The sequence below is a fragment of the Lepidochelys olivacea genome (genome assembly GCF_965140295.1).
Source record: "Lepidochelys olivacea isolate rLepOli2 genome assembly, chromosome: 1".
Lineage (NCBI taxonomy): Eukaryota > Metazoa > Chordata > Testudines > Cheloniidae > Lepidochelys > Lepidochelys olivacea.
This window is the reverse complement of record NC_140411.1, coordinates 252,067,848-252,084,010: the sequence shown is the minus strand read 5'-3', so window position 1 is coordinate 252,084,010 and position 16,163 is coordinate 252,067,848. Positions and strand designations below refer to the sequence as shown.

The 16,163-nt window shown below is 45.7% G+C and overlaps 1 protein-coding gene across 4 annotated transcripts in view; it reads left to right on the top strand.

The window, feature by feature from the left end:
• The first annotated feature begins 6,214 nt into the window (after positions 1-6,214).
• Positions 6,215-16,163, top strand: part of GNPTAB (N-acetylglucosamine-1-phosphate transferase subunits alpha and beta) — a 67,118-nt gene continuing 57,169 nt past the window's right edge. The window contains exons 1-2 of one of the 4 annotated variants that reach the window (XM_084617264.1): positions 6,215-6,414; positions 9,978-10,044. In XM_084617264.1, coding sequence (XP_084473390.1) covers positions 6,365-6,414; positions 9,978-10,044 — 117 coding nt within the window. In that variant the 5' untranslated portion in view covers positions 6,215-6,364. Of the gene's footprint in view, positions 6,482-9,977; positions 10,045-16,163 lie in introns of all 4 variants that reach the window. The other 3 variants (XM_084617262.1, XM_084617265.1, XM_084617263.1) reach the window with 3 other exon arrangements.

Below are 16,163 nucleotides of genomic sequence, written 5' to 3'. Positions count from 1 at the left end.
CCCATGGCAGTGGCTGCAGCCCAAGAAGGCAGAGCCTTTCCTGGCCTGTTATACCTGCCGCCCATGCTTAAAGGGTATGTTTATACTGCAAATAAACACCTGTGGCTGGCATATGTCAGATGACTCTGGCTCTCTGTAAAATATCAGTGTAGATGTTCTGGCTCAGGCTGGAGCCAGGTGTCTGGGACCATCGTGCCTCTGGGACTCCGTGAGCTTGGGCACCAGCCTGTGCCTAAACATCTACAGCACAATTTTACAGCCCCACTAGCCTGAGTGTGACAGGGTTGCTCTACTCACTGCTCAGCAACACCTCCTTGTGGCTCATCTGGGGAATTAGCTCTGCTACTTAATCTGATGCTCCTTCATGTGGTTACTCAGTCTGTCAGGATGGCATAGGTCAGATATAGAGTGATCGTTTTGTGAAAAGTGTTCACCTGCAGGTGATGGGGTGTTTTTGTCTTATTTTTCTGTGTGAGTTCATTTGAGAGTGCAGTGATTCTGTCTCATCTCACCCACATAGCTGCTTTTTGGGGCATTTAATGCATGGATGAGGTATGCCACATTCTGTGATAGGCATATGTGTGACCTCCCAGTCCTCATCCTCAAATGAAACCTGCACAACACCTTCAAAAGGTGAGCCTGGGAACTTAAATTCATAACTTTGCTAGATACTAGAAATCCTGGAGTGAATAGAGACACTGGAATTATGGCTTAATACTGAAATCTATAACCCACTTAACTCCCCTTCAAGCTTTCTTCCTTTCCTTCTTATGACTGGAGAGGTGTTACGGGGCCACTTCCCCTTGAATGGTCCCTTGAAACAGAGCTCCATGTCAGCTCAAAAGTTTGTATCTCAACAACAGAAGTTGGTATGATAAAAGATATTATCTCAGCCACACTGTTTTATGTAACAGTTCCTTGTCTCTCATCTGACTCTTGGGCCAACCATTATTAAGGCTACAAATCTTTCATGGAGGTCACAGAAGTCACAGATTACATGACTTTCCGGGACCTCCATGACTTCCGCAGCGGCTGGTGCGGCTGACCACAGGGCTGCCTGAGCAGCTGGGGTGGCTCTGGGGCCAGCCGCACTGGATGCTGCTCTGGCGGGGCTAGGCAACTGGTTCCGGGTGCTGCCCTGGAACAGTGGTCCAGGAGCAGCAGCGGTGCCACAGACCTCCCTCGCCTGCAGGAGCAGCTTCAACAGTGATGGGGCCACAGGCTGTCCCCCACTCCCAAGAACAGCAGCCTCCACTGGAGCACCGTCTCCCCACCCTCAGCAGGTAAGATTTAGTAAGGGTATTTTTAGTAAAAGTCTGGCTGTGACTTTTTGGTTACTACCCATGACCGTCCATGATTTTTACTAAATACTCCACCCCAAAAATCTTCCTTAGATGCTCATTACCAGAAACATAGTTTCATTTTGAAAAAGTTGCAACCACTTCTCTGTATAATCCATTCCACAAATGCTTCATAGTAGCTAATATATCAAACTCCTCTTCTCTGTGCCATCTTCTTCATTGCATTAGGATTCTTTAATTCTATCCAATTAGCTGGCCATGTGGAGCATGGTAACATTTAAAAGAAAGCAAATAAATATGGATTAGCTCTGGAAAGAGTAGTAACTCAGACAAGATTATGGTGTGGCATTGAAAAATTAGGCTAAAGCATTATGTATATCAACTTGTCTTTAAAAAAACTTTAATTTTAGTAAGACTTGTTAACTTTATATTTAATATATTTGGCAGCTAGGCAAAATGCTTTCCTTTTTTGAGACTTTCAATAAACAAAGGACACTAAAAGCAATGGATCTACTGCTGCTTTTCATAGGGCAAAGCCTTTGCTTGTGAGTCTGGCTCAGAAGGCAGGGTTCATTCTAGATTGCTCTCAGCATGGAAGCTCATTTTGCAATAATATTCTAGAATGGCTATTGCCATTTTGGGGTTCTCTGGAACATCTGTTGTCTGCTCTCTAACAGAGACATTGTTATGGTCATTCACATGTGTGCGTTTTAACTATTGTAATTTGTTCCAAATGGGGCTTCTCTAGAAACTGATTAATATGATACAACAGTTGCATAATGTGGCTGCCATTTTCTCCTTGGTATAGGAACAATGGAATCTGTGAATATCTGCCATCTACACTGGTTTCCAATAAGGAAACAGATCTAATTGAAGGTTTCGCTGACTTGTATGTAAAGCCTTTGATAATCTAGGTTTCAGGTGTTTGAGTGCTTGCCCCTCCTTCTATGCTTCTCGAAAGCATTTGGGATAGGCTGGATTTTTGCCCTATAGACTTCTTGCTGAATGAACTCTCAGTGAAACTCCATCCCTGAAGGTGTCTGCTGGAGTCATAGAATCACAGAAGATTAGGGTTGCAACAGACCTCAGGAGGTCATCTAGTCCAACCCCCTGCTCAAAGCAGGATCAACCCCAACTAAATCATCCCAGCCAGGGCTTTGTCAAGCCAGGCCTTAAAAACCTCTAAGGATGGAGATACCACCACCTCCGTAGGTAACCTATTCCAGTGCTTCACCACCCTCGTAGGGAAATAGTTTTTCCTAATATCCAACCTAGACCTCCCCCACTGCAACCTGAGACCATTGCTCCTTGTTCTGTCATCTGCCACCATTGAGAACAGCAGAGATCCATCCTCTTTGGAACGCCCCTTCAGGTAGTTGAAGGCTGCTATCAAATCCCCCCCTCAGTCTTCTGCACACTAAATAAGCCTAGTTTCCTCAACCTCTCCTCATAAGTCATGTGCCCCAACCTCCTAATCATTTTTCCACTGGACTCTCTCCAATTTGTCCATACCTTTCTATAGTAGGGGCCCCAAAACTGGATGCAATACTCCAGATGTGGCCTCACCAGTGCAGAATAGAGGGGAATAATCACTTCTGGGTAGGGATTTTCTTTGAAAATTTGCTTTCAGTATTGAATGCTCAAGCTGACTTGGTGTTCAGGCCTCCTCTGGATGCTCCACAAGTGAGATTTTCAAATCTTTATTGCTATGATCTTATGGTTTCCAGTCACAACTTTTGTTTGTTTCTAAATGCCACTGTCTTCTCCCTCTCATTTAGAGCCACAGAACACTTTTCAGCAATCCTCTGTGGCTTACTGTGTCCTCTCCAGCACCTGAATTGATACAAAAATCTCAAAAATAGGGAGAGGGAAGAATTGGTTACTGTTTATGTTATATTAAAGTAGCTTTTCTCATTCTGTGCTTAGATATTGGAGCACTGGGATATTAATCAGATAAGGTTAGTTTCTATGCATTATTACCAAAATTTTCAAAACCATGAGAAGGCATAAATATCTATTAAATACCCATCTAGGGACTCAAGAGTTTTTAAAAGTTATTTAAATTTAAATTAGATTTAAAAGTTAGCGTTTGACAGCACCTAAGGGCCCAACAGGATTTTCAAAAGCACCCATGCAATTTTCCTCCATGCTCAGCTTGATTTGAAAATCCCCACTAGCTTCACATTAGCATATGTACATTAACAATTTATATTCACAGGAGACTGTAAATACCACTTGTGGATTTATAGGTACTTCATTACACCGAATATCTCTGCAGTCCAGTACCATCTAGCATAAAACTGCCATTATTTCTTTTTATTTAAGAGATAAGGTCAGTGGAATTGTTTTATCAAAAGCTAAGGTCTCAATAAATCATGAAGCAAAGATGAGTATGTATTTTCAAAGCAGGGAATGCTGGTCTTGTAACAGCGGCTTTAAATCTGCTCTATACCAAATAACTAATGTAGACTTAATTATTATATCTGATAGATTATGGTGCTATCAAATGACAAATCACTGTGTTACTACTGAATCTGACATGGTTTTGGGCCCAAGCGTACAAAGTGCTAGGTACTTCCTGTGAGAGGCTGAAGACTCCCACTGGTTTCTGAGAGCTATTAGCACCCTCCTCTCTCAGGAGACACCCAACACGTCATAGTATGAAACCCTTAGGAGCAAATCTTGAGGAGTTGACCCACTATTAATAGAACTGTTTTCATTTTTTCTTAAATGTTACTGAAAATAGGTTATTTGTATTTAATCATGACCCTGCACTGTCTACAGCTCAAATTTTGCCACATTGTGCTAATGCATGAGAACCAGAAAATGACACATTAAAAACAAAAATGAAAACTACTAATTTATTTTCAACTGAGTAAATTTAGGGTTCATCCTGCAAACCTTTATTCACATAAGTAGCTCTTACAGTAGACTCCTTATATAGCTGTATGAATAAGGATTTTCAGGATCTTAGTTTGTGAGGTATTAAACAGTCAAGGAAATGCATGATCTCATAGGATTGGAGCTATTATCAGTCCTGAAAAAAAATCAATGTAAAAACTAAATATCACTAATGATTAAGTTTAGCTTTTTGAATTTTCCATTTGAACAATCAAAGGTGCTGTTAGTAGCACAAATAATTTAAGTAGTTTAAAAGCTTAATTTCTATAATTAAAAAATGTAATATTTACCTAATTGCCTAAAACATTTGGGCCAGATCTGTAGGACTAGTCCTTCTGCCCTTTGCGCAGCTCAGGAGAGGGCATAGGTAGTTTTAAAGCCACTCTAAAACTTCCCCAGGCCTGTGGTACAAATTATAGCTGCCTTAGAACTGCTATAAATTGTGCCAGATGCTGATGGCTTCCAAGGGCCATTATGACAGCCAGCAATTAGCTGGAGTTGATGGCTCCCTGGCCATGTGAGGAGAAAATGTTTTTAAAGAGTCTAATAATCAGTTTCTTCTAATCTGGGACCCTGACCATGCATTCATCCATTCATAATTGTATGGCTATTGCATGGTGTCAATACAGGGAAGAGTTAAGGCTATCTGGATGCCTTAATTGTGCACTTCTTACCTTAATATGTTTGGATTTCTTTTAAGTGCAACCTCCACTCTGGATTTATGGGATAATACTTGACCAGACACTTAGCACAATTAATATTAAACAATGGGGAAGAAACACAAGACAAAACAAGGAAAGAACAGGTTAAAGACTATTTAGATAAATTAGATGTGCGGTATTCAAGTCCATAGGGCCTGATGAAATTCCTCCTAGGGTATTTGGTTCAGCTACTTCCTTGATCTTGAAACTGTTAGCCATTTTCTTTGAGAATTTATAGAGGACAAATGAGGTCTTAGGGTGCTGGAGAAAGGTACTATGTTTTCCAATATTTTAAAAGGGGAATAAAGAGGAATTACAGGCTAGGAGAGGGCAACATGAGTTAAGGGGGGAGGAGGAGGGATAGTAAAGAGGGCACCACTTTCTCCCCATAACAATGAGTGATGAAATGTCACTACTATGGTTCTTTTAATAGATGCACGGGTGAGATCTATGTTACATAATTTATCTCTCAGACACTGAAGTATATGAGGAAAGTGCTGTCATCACAATACTGCAGACACAGTGAGCTCAAGGTGTCTTTCCTGGCATTGTATTTTACTGTGCCCATAACCAGGCTGCTTGCCTCAGGATCTACTTTTTGTTTGACTACAGTGACACCCCCCCCACCCGCCCCTGTCACAGGGGCTGGAACTAGGGGTGCTGTGGCCCCCCCCTCCCGGCTTGAAGTGGTTTCCATTATATCCAGGGTTTACAGTTAGGTTCAATGACTCTCAGCACCCCCACTATACAAATTGTTCCAGCGTCCCTGCTTCCTGTGGCAAAGGTGCTATCGGTATCACCGGGACTGACTCAATATTGACAACCCTCTGCCTTTGAAAATCACAAATCACCCCCCCCCAAAAAAAAAACAAAACAAAACAAAAAACAACAACCATCCACCCAGGATAATTTTACAAATGACACGGGGGGTGTCCTTTTTATTGGCCTTGGAGCGGGGGGAGAGAAGAGGCGCGGGGGAGACAGGCAGGACACTCACAAGGCCGAAGAACGTCGCTGGAAGGGAAGCGGAGTCTCGTGACTCCCGGAGCTGGGGCTCGAGGAGACAACGGGTTGGGGGGGGGGGTGGGACTGCAGGACACGCGAGCGCTGTGTCTGTGGGGGCCCTGGCCCGTCGCCCGTGGGACCCCGCCTCAGTGGGAGAGGGCGGGGGTGGCCCCCGGGTGGCGGCGCCGTAGCCGGGGGCTGCCACGCCCGGAGCCAGGCCCGGCCAGGCCGCGTGGCTGCGCGCCGGCTCCCCTAGGTGGCGCCGCCGAGTCTCGCATCGCCGCCGCGCCCTGCCCCCGCGCCCGGAAGCGGCGGCGGGGATGAGCCGGGCTGGAGGCGGAGGCAGTGGGCGGCGGTGGCGGCGGCGGCCAGTTGCTGGGACCCGGCCCCCCTCCCCGCCCCGGCGCATGGCAGCGCGGTGAGCGGGCGGCGCAGGGTGATGGTGGTCGGCGGGTCATGCTGCTGAAGCTCCTGCAGAGACAGACCTACACCTGCCTGTCCCACAGGTATGGGCCCTGCCTCTGCCTCGGGGGCCTGGTCCTCGTCCTCGTCTCCGCCCTGCAGTTCGGAGAGGTCAGTAACGGCCGGGCCGGGCCGCTCCCCCTCCCCCACTCCGCGCGCGCGCGCTTCCTGCTCGCCTCCCCGCGCAGCGCCCACCCGGCGCGCGCGCCCTGATCCCCTCCACCCCCCCGCATCGCCCACTCTGCCCGCGTGCCATGGTCCCCCCCGCCCTGCTCCCCCCTCTCCCCGCAGCACCCAGTCCGCGCCCGCGGGCCCTGCTCCCCCGTCTCCCCGCAGCACCCAGTCCGCGAATGTGCCATGCTCCCCTGGTCCCCCCCCTCTGCTCCACAGCACCCCCCCACGCATCTTATCCCTTCCCGGCCCTCCCTCCTCCTGCAGCACCCACTCCACACGTGTGCCATGCTCCCCCTTCCCCCGCAGCACCCACTCCGTGTGCGTGCCATGTTCCCACTCCCCGCACAGCACCCACTCCGTGTGCCATGCTCCCCTGGCCCCTTCCCCTCCACAGCAACTCCCCCGCACATCTTAGCTGTTCACCCCGCCCCCTTGCTTCCCCTCCCCCGCCCCGTACGCATTTGCCCAGCCAGCCCCATCTGCGGTGCTCCTGCCTGATGCACCCACCTTGTGCATGTGCCTTGGAGCACAGCTCCCCTGAGTCCCTGCCTCCTTCCCCCTGCAGCACCATGTGCCCCTGTAGCAGCCCCCACTTCCCTTCTGAGCACCCTTGCAGCACCCACCCTGTGCATATGCCCTGAAGCACAACTGTGCCCCTCGCCTCCCCAACCTTCCCTCCTTCTTCTGCCTTTAAACACTTGCCTTAAGTATGTGAATTACTTCCCCCCACAGTACCCTCTTTCCCCCTTACTATCAAGCTCTGATGCTCCTGCAGAGCTCCCAACCCCCACCTTCTGACATTTACCATAACACAATGCCCTGTCTCCACTGTCATGCCCTGTGCTTCCTCAGCACCTACCCCAGTATGCTGGCTTCCCCATTCAGGACCCTGTGCCTACGCAGAAGCACCCACACATCCCCTCCTGTAACTTGTGTTTCCAAAATACCCATCTCCAGTGCTTCCCCTGCCCTCTGAGTACTACCACCCCATGCTCTTGCCTTTCCTCCCTATATTCCCCCATGCCCAGTGCACTGGCTACTCCACGGTATGCAGCACTTGCTCCAATGTCTCTGCGGCACCATCACAGAACCCTGTTCAGTATCCCCATGCAGTACCCATCTACAGCACTTGACCCACGGTGCTACTGCCTCCATACAACCTTGCCTTCTGCAGAAGTTTACAGCACACCAGTTCAGTGCCCCTAAGTGCCCTTGCTCCTAGGCCTTTCCTTAGCCCATCATCAACCACTACTTCTCCTGTGCCACTCCTATCCAGTGTCCCTGCTTCACACCTTGTAGCACTTCCACCCATGGATGCTCTGTTTTGATGTCTTGAATTTATCACTCTCCCAAGTGCTGTTCTTCCCTTAAGCAACTCCCACTCTCTTCTCGTGCAACATTCTTGCCTTCCTATTGCTCTCCACTGAGACAGCTGTATTTGCTGTGGGGAACTGAATGTGGAATTTTGATGTATTTGGTATATTCAGAATACAGGGATTTGTGTATAATACAAATTGGATCCTCTTCAGCTAATAACAATGCAGGGTTTTGTGGAATTGCCAATTAAACATTCAGTTCTGGGGCACTACTCAATATGGTCATATTTACCCTTATTTTTAATATCTTACTGAGCTCTTTATCAGGCCAAATTATGTTACATCTGTGCAACCTATTAAGATCACTTCACTGAAAGTGTAAGTTAAGGCCAAATTTCGTCATATATATAAAACCCCTCAAGTCAGTTAGCTGACTTCTGTTTTGGAAAGTGGATTTAGGCAACTTGATTTAAATTCTTTACTCAGCTACTAGTTTGTATGTAAGGCTATATGTTTTTAATATGCTAAGCAGAAAACTTATATCCAAGCATAACCACAGTAATTTTTGTTGTGTGTATATCAGTACTGCCTACTGGTAGCTGAGATCCTTGCACTGTTGTTGTACTAAGCACTCTACAAACACATACACCTTGTGTTCACTAGAGAGTTTTTTTTTAATGTTAGTTAACACGTGTGTAGGAGCCTAGTGTAAATAAGTCTCAGGTAAGGTTCACCTTGATCAGGTAATGTGTTAAAACTACAATATTCTAGTCTATACACAGATCTTAACGCATCTCAAAACAGCTAATATGTAAAAATACACCTCTTTTCCAGTATAGCCAGGGACATCCTTGCTCTAAGAGTTTATTTACAGTGTAAGTAGACAAGAAAGAGGAAGGGAGGGAAAGGTGACAGAGGTATAAAGGAATGAAGTATCTTGACCAAGGTGAAACAGCAGGTCAGTGAAAGGTTAGGGAATAGAACCCTGGTCTCAGAACCTTGTTAGACACTGCCTGTTTTGTAAGTAGTTTTACTTTGCTCTGAAATTACTGTTCTGATGCCAAGATAACACAAAGGAAAAGATGTATGATGATACTTTGATATTGCTGACAGTATGAAATGAATCCTCTATCTGGGTGGGGTGTGATTCTTGTTGACTCTTGAGCTTGTGAAAGGATCACAGTTTAAAAAACCCAACCCAACACATGCCAGGATTTAGATTTTCAATGTGATCAGCATTTGTTGACTCTAGCCCCAATTTGATTAGCACTCCTACATCATGAAAGCAGTTTGTATTGCAATTTAATATTTTAAGATAAAATACTCGAGATTTTTGAAAATTGAAGCAGTTTTACAATCAAGTAGCATGTACAATTTTGTTTTGCAGGAGAACACAGGGAACTAATATACTATATGTCTTTACTGAAAAATGCCATTCTTCTTTTGGTCCATTTCAGAAATATTGTATGAATTTTAAATGTCAAGAAAAGGGCCTTTCAATCTTGAATGGTCTCAGCAGGCCTGGGCAGTGAGAGACTGGGTACAATCTTCACTTTCTCAGAGGCCTTGGTTTCTTTGTTTGTATAACCTCCATCCCTCCCTCTTCAGATGATTTATCGTTATCACTTTTTTTTATCAGGGCAGGCTGATTGGAGTTCTCTTTAGAGCTATGTTAATGCCACTTGTGAATGGCCGGTTGTTACCACAGTAGGGGAACTGAGTTCTTCTTCTCCCCTGCAGCCTGGAGAGCTGAACTTGGTATTTCCAACCTCCTGCTGCTCAGCAATATCATCAGTATTTTGACTGGCCTGCTTTTATTGTTTTTAATATTTTTGTTCTGTAAATAATATGCAACTTAATTTTTTCCTAATAAATGGGCTGAACTGCCTGGAATGATTTGCATATGCACAGATACAGTAAACACTCTTAACTATATATCAGGTCAACACAATCAGAAAAGAAATAAACACAAGCTTTTGAAAATGACAACTGCAAATTTGGGGGATTGTCAAAATCAAATAGAATCAGAGGGAACACTGGCCTGCAAATGCAACATAAAAATACCCTTCAGATCTTAAAGATCCCAGTCCTCTAGCTGTTTCTCTATTTCTACCTAGATATCTATTGGGAGGATTTCTTAGGGAATTTATCCAGATTTTATCAAACAGAGAATGTTTGTGGAGGGTAAGTATGCCTTTTTGTAAAATGGATGCTAAGAGGCTGGAAGCCCATGTTTGGGGCACTGTTATTTCATTGTGCATTTAGAGCAGTATCTTACCACTAATTTTCCTGTGTTTTGAAACTGACTGGTGATTGTGCAATGTATATGTTACATTGTCCTTTGCAACTCCTGGTGATAAAATCATATCTAAAAATAAACTAAAACATATACTGTGTTTGGACTATAGAGGTGTGGATAGTGGTGGGCACTGAAGTGTTGAGCTGTAATTCCCTTGCGTGGATACTGCAGGCATGAACTAAAAGGTTCCTAGTTTGCATTAATGTAATCCTGTTTGAAGAGGATTATGTTAATACGAACTAGGTACCTTTTAAATGTAGTCCTCTTCAAACAGGAGTACATCAATGTGAACTAGGAATCGCTTAGTTTGCGGCTGCAATATTCACACAGGGGAACACTTTGGTGTCCCCGCTGTTCAGATCCCCATAGTCCAGAAGGCAGGGCTCTGTAGAGAGGTCCTGAGTTTTCTTTCATTTAGAACTAGAGCCAGGGCCAGTGCAAGGATGTTTTGCGCCCTAGGCGAAACTTTCACCTTGTGCTCCCCCTTCCCTCGCCCCCGGACTCTCACACAGTTGACACAAAGTATTAGTGAAATGATGCAGCAGCAATTGCCAGAGTCTTAGATCTGAAACAACTTAAGAAAAATAGTTAGCTTCAGTCGACAACCTCCGAAAACTAGTAAACTTAGCATGATAAACAGTCTGTCAGAATGGGTAATGGCTGTGTGCGATATCATTGCCACTTTGTACCATAGTGAAGCAGTACGCTTGTCCCACCCACCCCCGACACTGTCCCTGGAACACAGCCCTCCCCAGCGCCCCTCGGCACACAACCCCTCTGCCTCCCCTCGGAGCCTGGCAAGGCATACAGTGTCGTCCCCCGGTCCCTCCCCAAACCCTGACCAGCGCACTCTGCCTCGCTCCACAGCCCCCTCCCTGGCCGGCTTGGCCCGCTGGTCCCCCACAAAGCCTAGCCCAGCACACAAAGAGTCCCCCCTTTACAGCGCCCAGCCAGACACACAGCCCCCTTCGACCTCCCTCCACCTTCTCCCCCAGCACATAGCACCTCCCCTCCGCCTTCTTCCCCCCCCAGGCCTGCTCGGCACACAGCACCCTCCCCCCGCTTTCTCTCCCTCCCCCCCCCCGGCACACAGCATGCCCCCTCCCCCCCAGCCCTGCCCAGCAAACGACTGAGTCCTGCTCCTGTCTCCAGAGTGTGGCACGCAGCCCCCTCCGGCCCAGCTTGCCCGTACCTCAGCCTGGCCGGCCCACGGAACCCTGCCCCCCGCTCCAGAGCTTGGCATACAGCCTCCTCCCACCCCCTCCTCCCCAGCCAGCCACGCCACGCCGTCCCTCCCCCCAGAACCTGGCACACAAGGTCCCCGGCACCAGCAAGCCCCTGCCTCCCCCCCACGGAGCAGAGCCCGCCGGGCAGCACATGGAGCCCCCTCCCCGGCAGCTCTAGCCTTCCCCCTCGCTCCGCCCCCACAGCCCGGGCGTCCAGTGCTCCCTCCCTGCCGCCTGCCTCACCTCCTGGGGTCCAGGGGAGCAGGGGTGGGGCACGGGGTTGGCACCTGCAGGGGGAAAGGCGGGGGGAGAACGATCAGTGCGGGGGGGGGCAACCCCAAGCCCGCCCCCCCTTCTGCCCGGCCGCCTCCCATCTGCGAGCCCATCGCCGCTCATACCGCCAGAGCCCTTTTTGGTGCCCCCAAATCTTGGTGCCTTAGGCGGCCACCTAGTTTGCCTAGTGGGTATACCAGCCCTGACTAGAGCTGATTGAAAAACAGAGACAAAGTGGGGGAAGTTTGAGTAAACTTTTTGCGTTTTTCATTGATATTTCGATTTGATGGCTATTGTTGGATTCTATTTAGAATACTGGTAAAACTGGCTAAATATTAGTGCAAAATATACTTCACCTGCCTGAAATGTACTTTTCACTCACTATTTGTTCAAGTCACAACAGATCTTCACAAAATCACTCAAAGGTACTGCTTATCAGTGAGGGCTGTCTCCTTGCACATTTCAGCTTGCTACCCTTCAGCCATTTAAGCACAAGAGCTGTTCAGAAACAGTCACATATATTTTAATGGTAAGAGTGTATTTTTGTCACTCTTCTCATGCTTAAAAATGACTGAATTGTGTTTGAATAAAGTTTCTAGAATAATTTGCCCATGGGCAGACACCAAGCATAAGAAGATGTTGAAAATTATGAGCTATCAGAACTGGGGTGATAGTGCTTTAGTTATAGTTATTGCTTGTGATCCAATTATAAAACAGAGAGAGACTGCTATCCTGTTGCAGAACTTAATACTGATGCCAGAGTGGCACTTGCAATTAAGCAAAATTGGGTTTGCCTGCTGTAAATCCACCGCAGTAGGCATTAGTGCTGCCAGTAAAATGGGTAGATAAGGCAAATCGTTCAAAACTGATAACATACTGGTAGCTCAATATGTGAAAGTTGGCTTGTTGGCATCAAGCCCCATCTATGAATTGAAGCTCAGTGCTATTTAAGTACAGTTCGAACTTTTTTGTATCCAGTAAGTGTTATAACCAGATTTAAATATTGCATCCCACAGTTAGGTTGGAACATGGTTGTTGAACTTCATTATGGCAGAGTTTGGTTATAGACAATTTTTGACTGAGCTTCTCTTGGTGGTTCAGCTTTGTTCAAAGCCCTGTGTAGATGGAACATGAGTGAAACGCATATTTGGATTACTAATACAATAGTTTCAGGGTAGAGACTTAGTACAGTGGGGCCCTAATCTTAGATTCCTTAGGCATTACTGTAATACAAATAACAGAATGTGGCTGCCTTCTTCATAGAAAAAGGGGTACGTCAGGAGTGACAAACATGACATTTATCTTAAAATGTGGTATTGCTGCAGTCGTTTAGTACTGTGACTAGTTCTTTAATTATAGAATATAATCCAGAATGCACAGGATGTGATTTAATGCATCTTAAATTACTGCATATATAGGCTTGGAGTGGTGATGCTCCTATTTAGCTGGTTGAATAATACATTTTGTCATTCTCTTTTATTGAGGCACGTATTATACTTATTCGTACCACCATTATGCAAGGAAACAGAAAAGAAAAAGTCCCCAAAACTTGTCCCAGTGCCTAGTCTTGCATCTTCATTGCTTTTAGCAGGTCAAAGCAGCTAGTGAAGTGGGATTCATAAATCTTTGTTTTTGTAAGGTGACACTTACGTAGGTCCTTATGGTTTAACTGATATACGTGACAAGGTATTTGCACAGTTAACCCTCTTCTTTCTCAAAAATTGTATTCATAATATGAATTGAGATTTTATTATCTCAGAATTCTAAAGTGTAGATTATGCTTGGATTCATCATTTTTAGTAATAACATCTACATTAAAAAGTACTGTTTGCCAGCTTAGTTCTGTGTTAAACTAGTTTCTGAGACTGTGAGGAGACCAGCATATCTGCTAGAGAGAGGGGGAAGAGACTTAGATGAAAAACAGATTTTTTGCATTGTATTATTTTGAGATAAGCATTTATTTACCTTCACATTGAAATAGCAATGAGCAAGTTATGCTTATTTTGTAAATTCTGTCTCCGTGTGTGAGAAGGACGAGAATTGACAGGCATGGTTTTGGTTTCAAAGAGCCTTTTTTTGGAGACTTGGAAGGAGGTTTATATGTGCTTGTGGTAGCTCCAAATAAGTTGACACTAGACCTGATCCTGTACCCATGTAAGTCAATGTAGGAGGCTTGTTGTTGACTTCGGTGATGAATGATTCAGCTCATTGTGGAGGTGGCTTTAGAAATGTTGTATTCTGTGAATGCTAGCTTGGAGAAATGACTTATCTTGTCGTTTGATGTTCTTTTTTAATGCAAGGAAGAAGCAACCATATAAATGGCACCCAGCCTGGTGAATAATTGGTATGAAGTATTAAGAATTATTTTTAAAAAGTAGTATCATGTTGAGGGGGAGAGGAAATAATTTCCTTTTGTGGTAATTATTTGGTAAACTCTGAGAACTGGTAGGTAAAGTCCCATAGGAAGAAAATCTAAGGGAAAAAAGAGCTCAGGAGAGCTTGCAGTTTCTCAGAGAAACTATATTAAAGGCTCAACAGCAAACTGGCCTGATACGAAGGAAAGATAGGAAGACTAGAAAGAGACCAATATGGTTCTATCAGGAACTCTTGAGTGTCCTGAAAATAAAAAAAGAAACCTACAAAAAGTGGAGACATGGACAGATTGCTAAGGAGAAATACAAAAGACTATCCCAAGCCATCAGGGACAATATCAGAAAAGTGAAGGCACAAAATGAATTATACCTAGCAAGGGACAGAAAAATCAGTTAGGAGCAAAAGAAAGACAAAGTCCTCTGCTTAGTGGGTAAGGAGAGTTAATAACTGATGATAACAATAAGGCCGCTGTATTTAATGCCCATTTTGCTTCAGTCTTCCCTAAAAAGGTAAGTTGTCGCCAGATACTCAACACAGTTAATATTAACAACAAAGACGGAAGGAACACAAGCCAGACTAGCGGAAAGAATACGTTAAGGAATATTTAGATAAGTTAGGTGTATTCAGGTCGGCAGGGCCTGATGAAATTCACACTGGAGTATTTAAGGAACTAGCTGAAGCAATCTCAAAACCGTTAGCGATTGTTTTCAAGAATTCATGAAGGATGTGTTGTACCAATAAAATAAAAAACAGCAGGATCTTATTAAAAGGGAAAAAGGCAAAATACCACATTTATTGTGAATACAGGAAGAATCATAGTAAGCAGTTAGTTATAGCTATAACATTCTATTCAATCTCATATTTATTCACACATTCAGTCACATACACACACATGAGGAGGGAGCAGGGTCTTGTCAGAGGCTCATCGATATGGTCCTGGAAGTTGGTCTGCAGAATCACACCCCAAAGGTCTCACTTTCTAGAGTCTATTTTTATAGGAATTTCTTCCTATGCCAGTCTATGGGAATTGCTTCATCATGCTGTTGCTGAATCAATCAGCAGATAGCACATTCCTGACGGCTCTGTGCTGCTAGATGTTATCTTGTTCTTTGGTTCTCCCATTCTTGAGGCTGTTGGGTGGATTCCAGCCTGCCCTCCAGGGGTCCTCTGGTTATTTCCACTTGATGCCTTCTTCAGCCGATGGACACTGGATTCTTAGGCTGGCACCTCCCTGATCATTCAGTTATTATCCACACCAAGCATCCATCCACATACTTCCTCTATCTCTATTTTAATCACGATTGTTAATACAACAAAGGGGCAGGGAGTCTCTGGGTGCTGTTTCTGTTGTTACAGAGTATTGCTTTGAGTCTCTCTCTCTGTGAATTGCTTTGAGAACAGACTCTGTCTCAGAATGTACTAACGCAATTAGCAGCTTGCAAGTTTCACACATAGAGGGAGAGAAACAGTACCAAAAACCAAGAGACCTCTTAATTAGTAATACCCTGGAATTTAAACTATGGGGAATCAAACTCATTTGTGATTTTAATACAGAACTTCTTTAATATGATCCAACAATGGGTGAAGTCCCAGAGGGCTGGAGAAGGCCAAACATAGTACCTGTCCCTCTAAAGGGGAACAAAGAGGACCTGGGGAATTATAAACTAGTCAGCCTAACTTGGATACTTCAGAATACTATTAAACAATAAATTTGTAAGCACCAAGAGCAGGGGTGGGCAAACTTTTTGGCCCGAGGGCCACATCTGGGTGTGGAAATTGTATGGCAGGCCATGAACACTCATGAAATTGGGGGTTGGGGTGCGGGAGGGGGTGAGGGCTCTGGCTGGGGGTGCGGACTCTGGGGTGGGGGTGGGGATGGGGATGCAGAAGGGTGCTCCAGGCTGGGATGGAGTGGTTCGGAGGGTGGGAGGGGGTTCAGGGGTGGGGCAGGGGGTTGGGGCGCTGGAGGCAGTCCAGGGTGCAGGGTCCAGACGGTGCTTACCTCAAGCAGCTCCCAGAAGCCATGGCATGTCCCGCCTCCGTCTCCTACACGGAGGCGTGGCCATGCAGCTCTACGCATTGTTCCATCTGCAGGCACCGCCCCTGTAGCTCCCATTCGTCGCGGTTCCTGG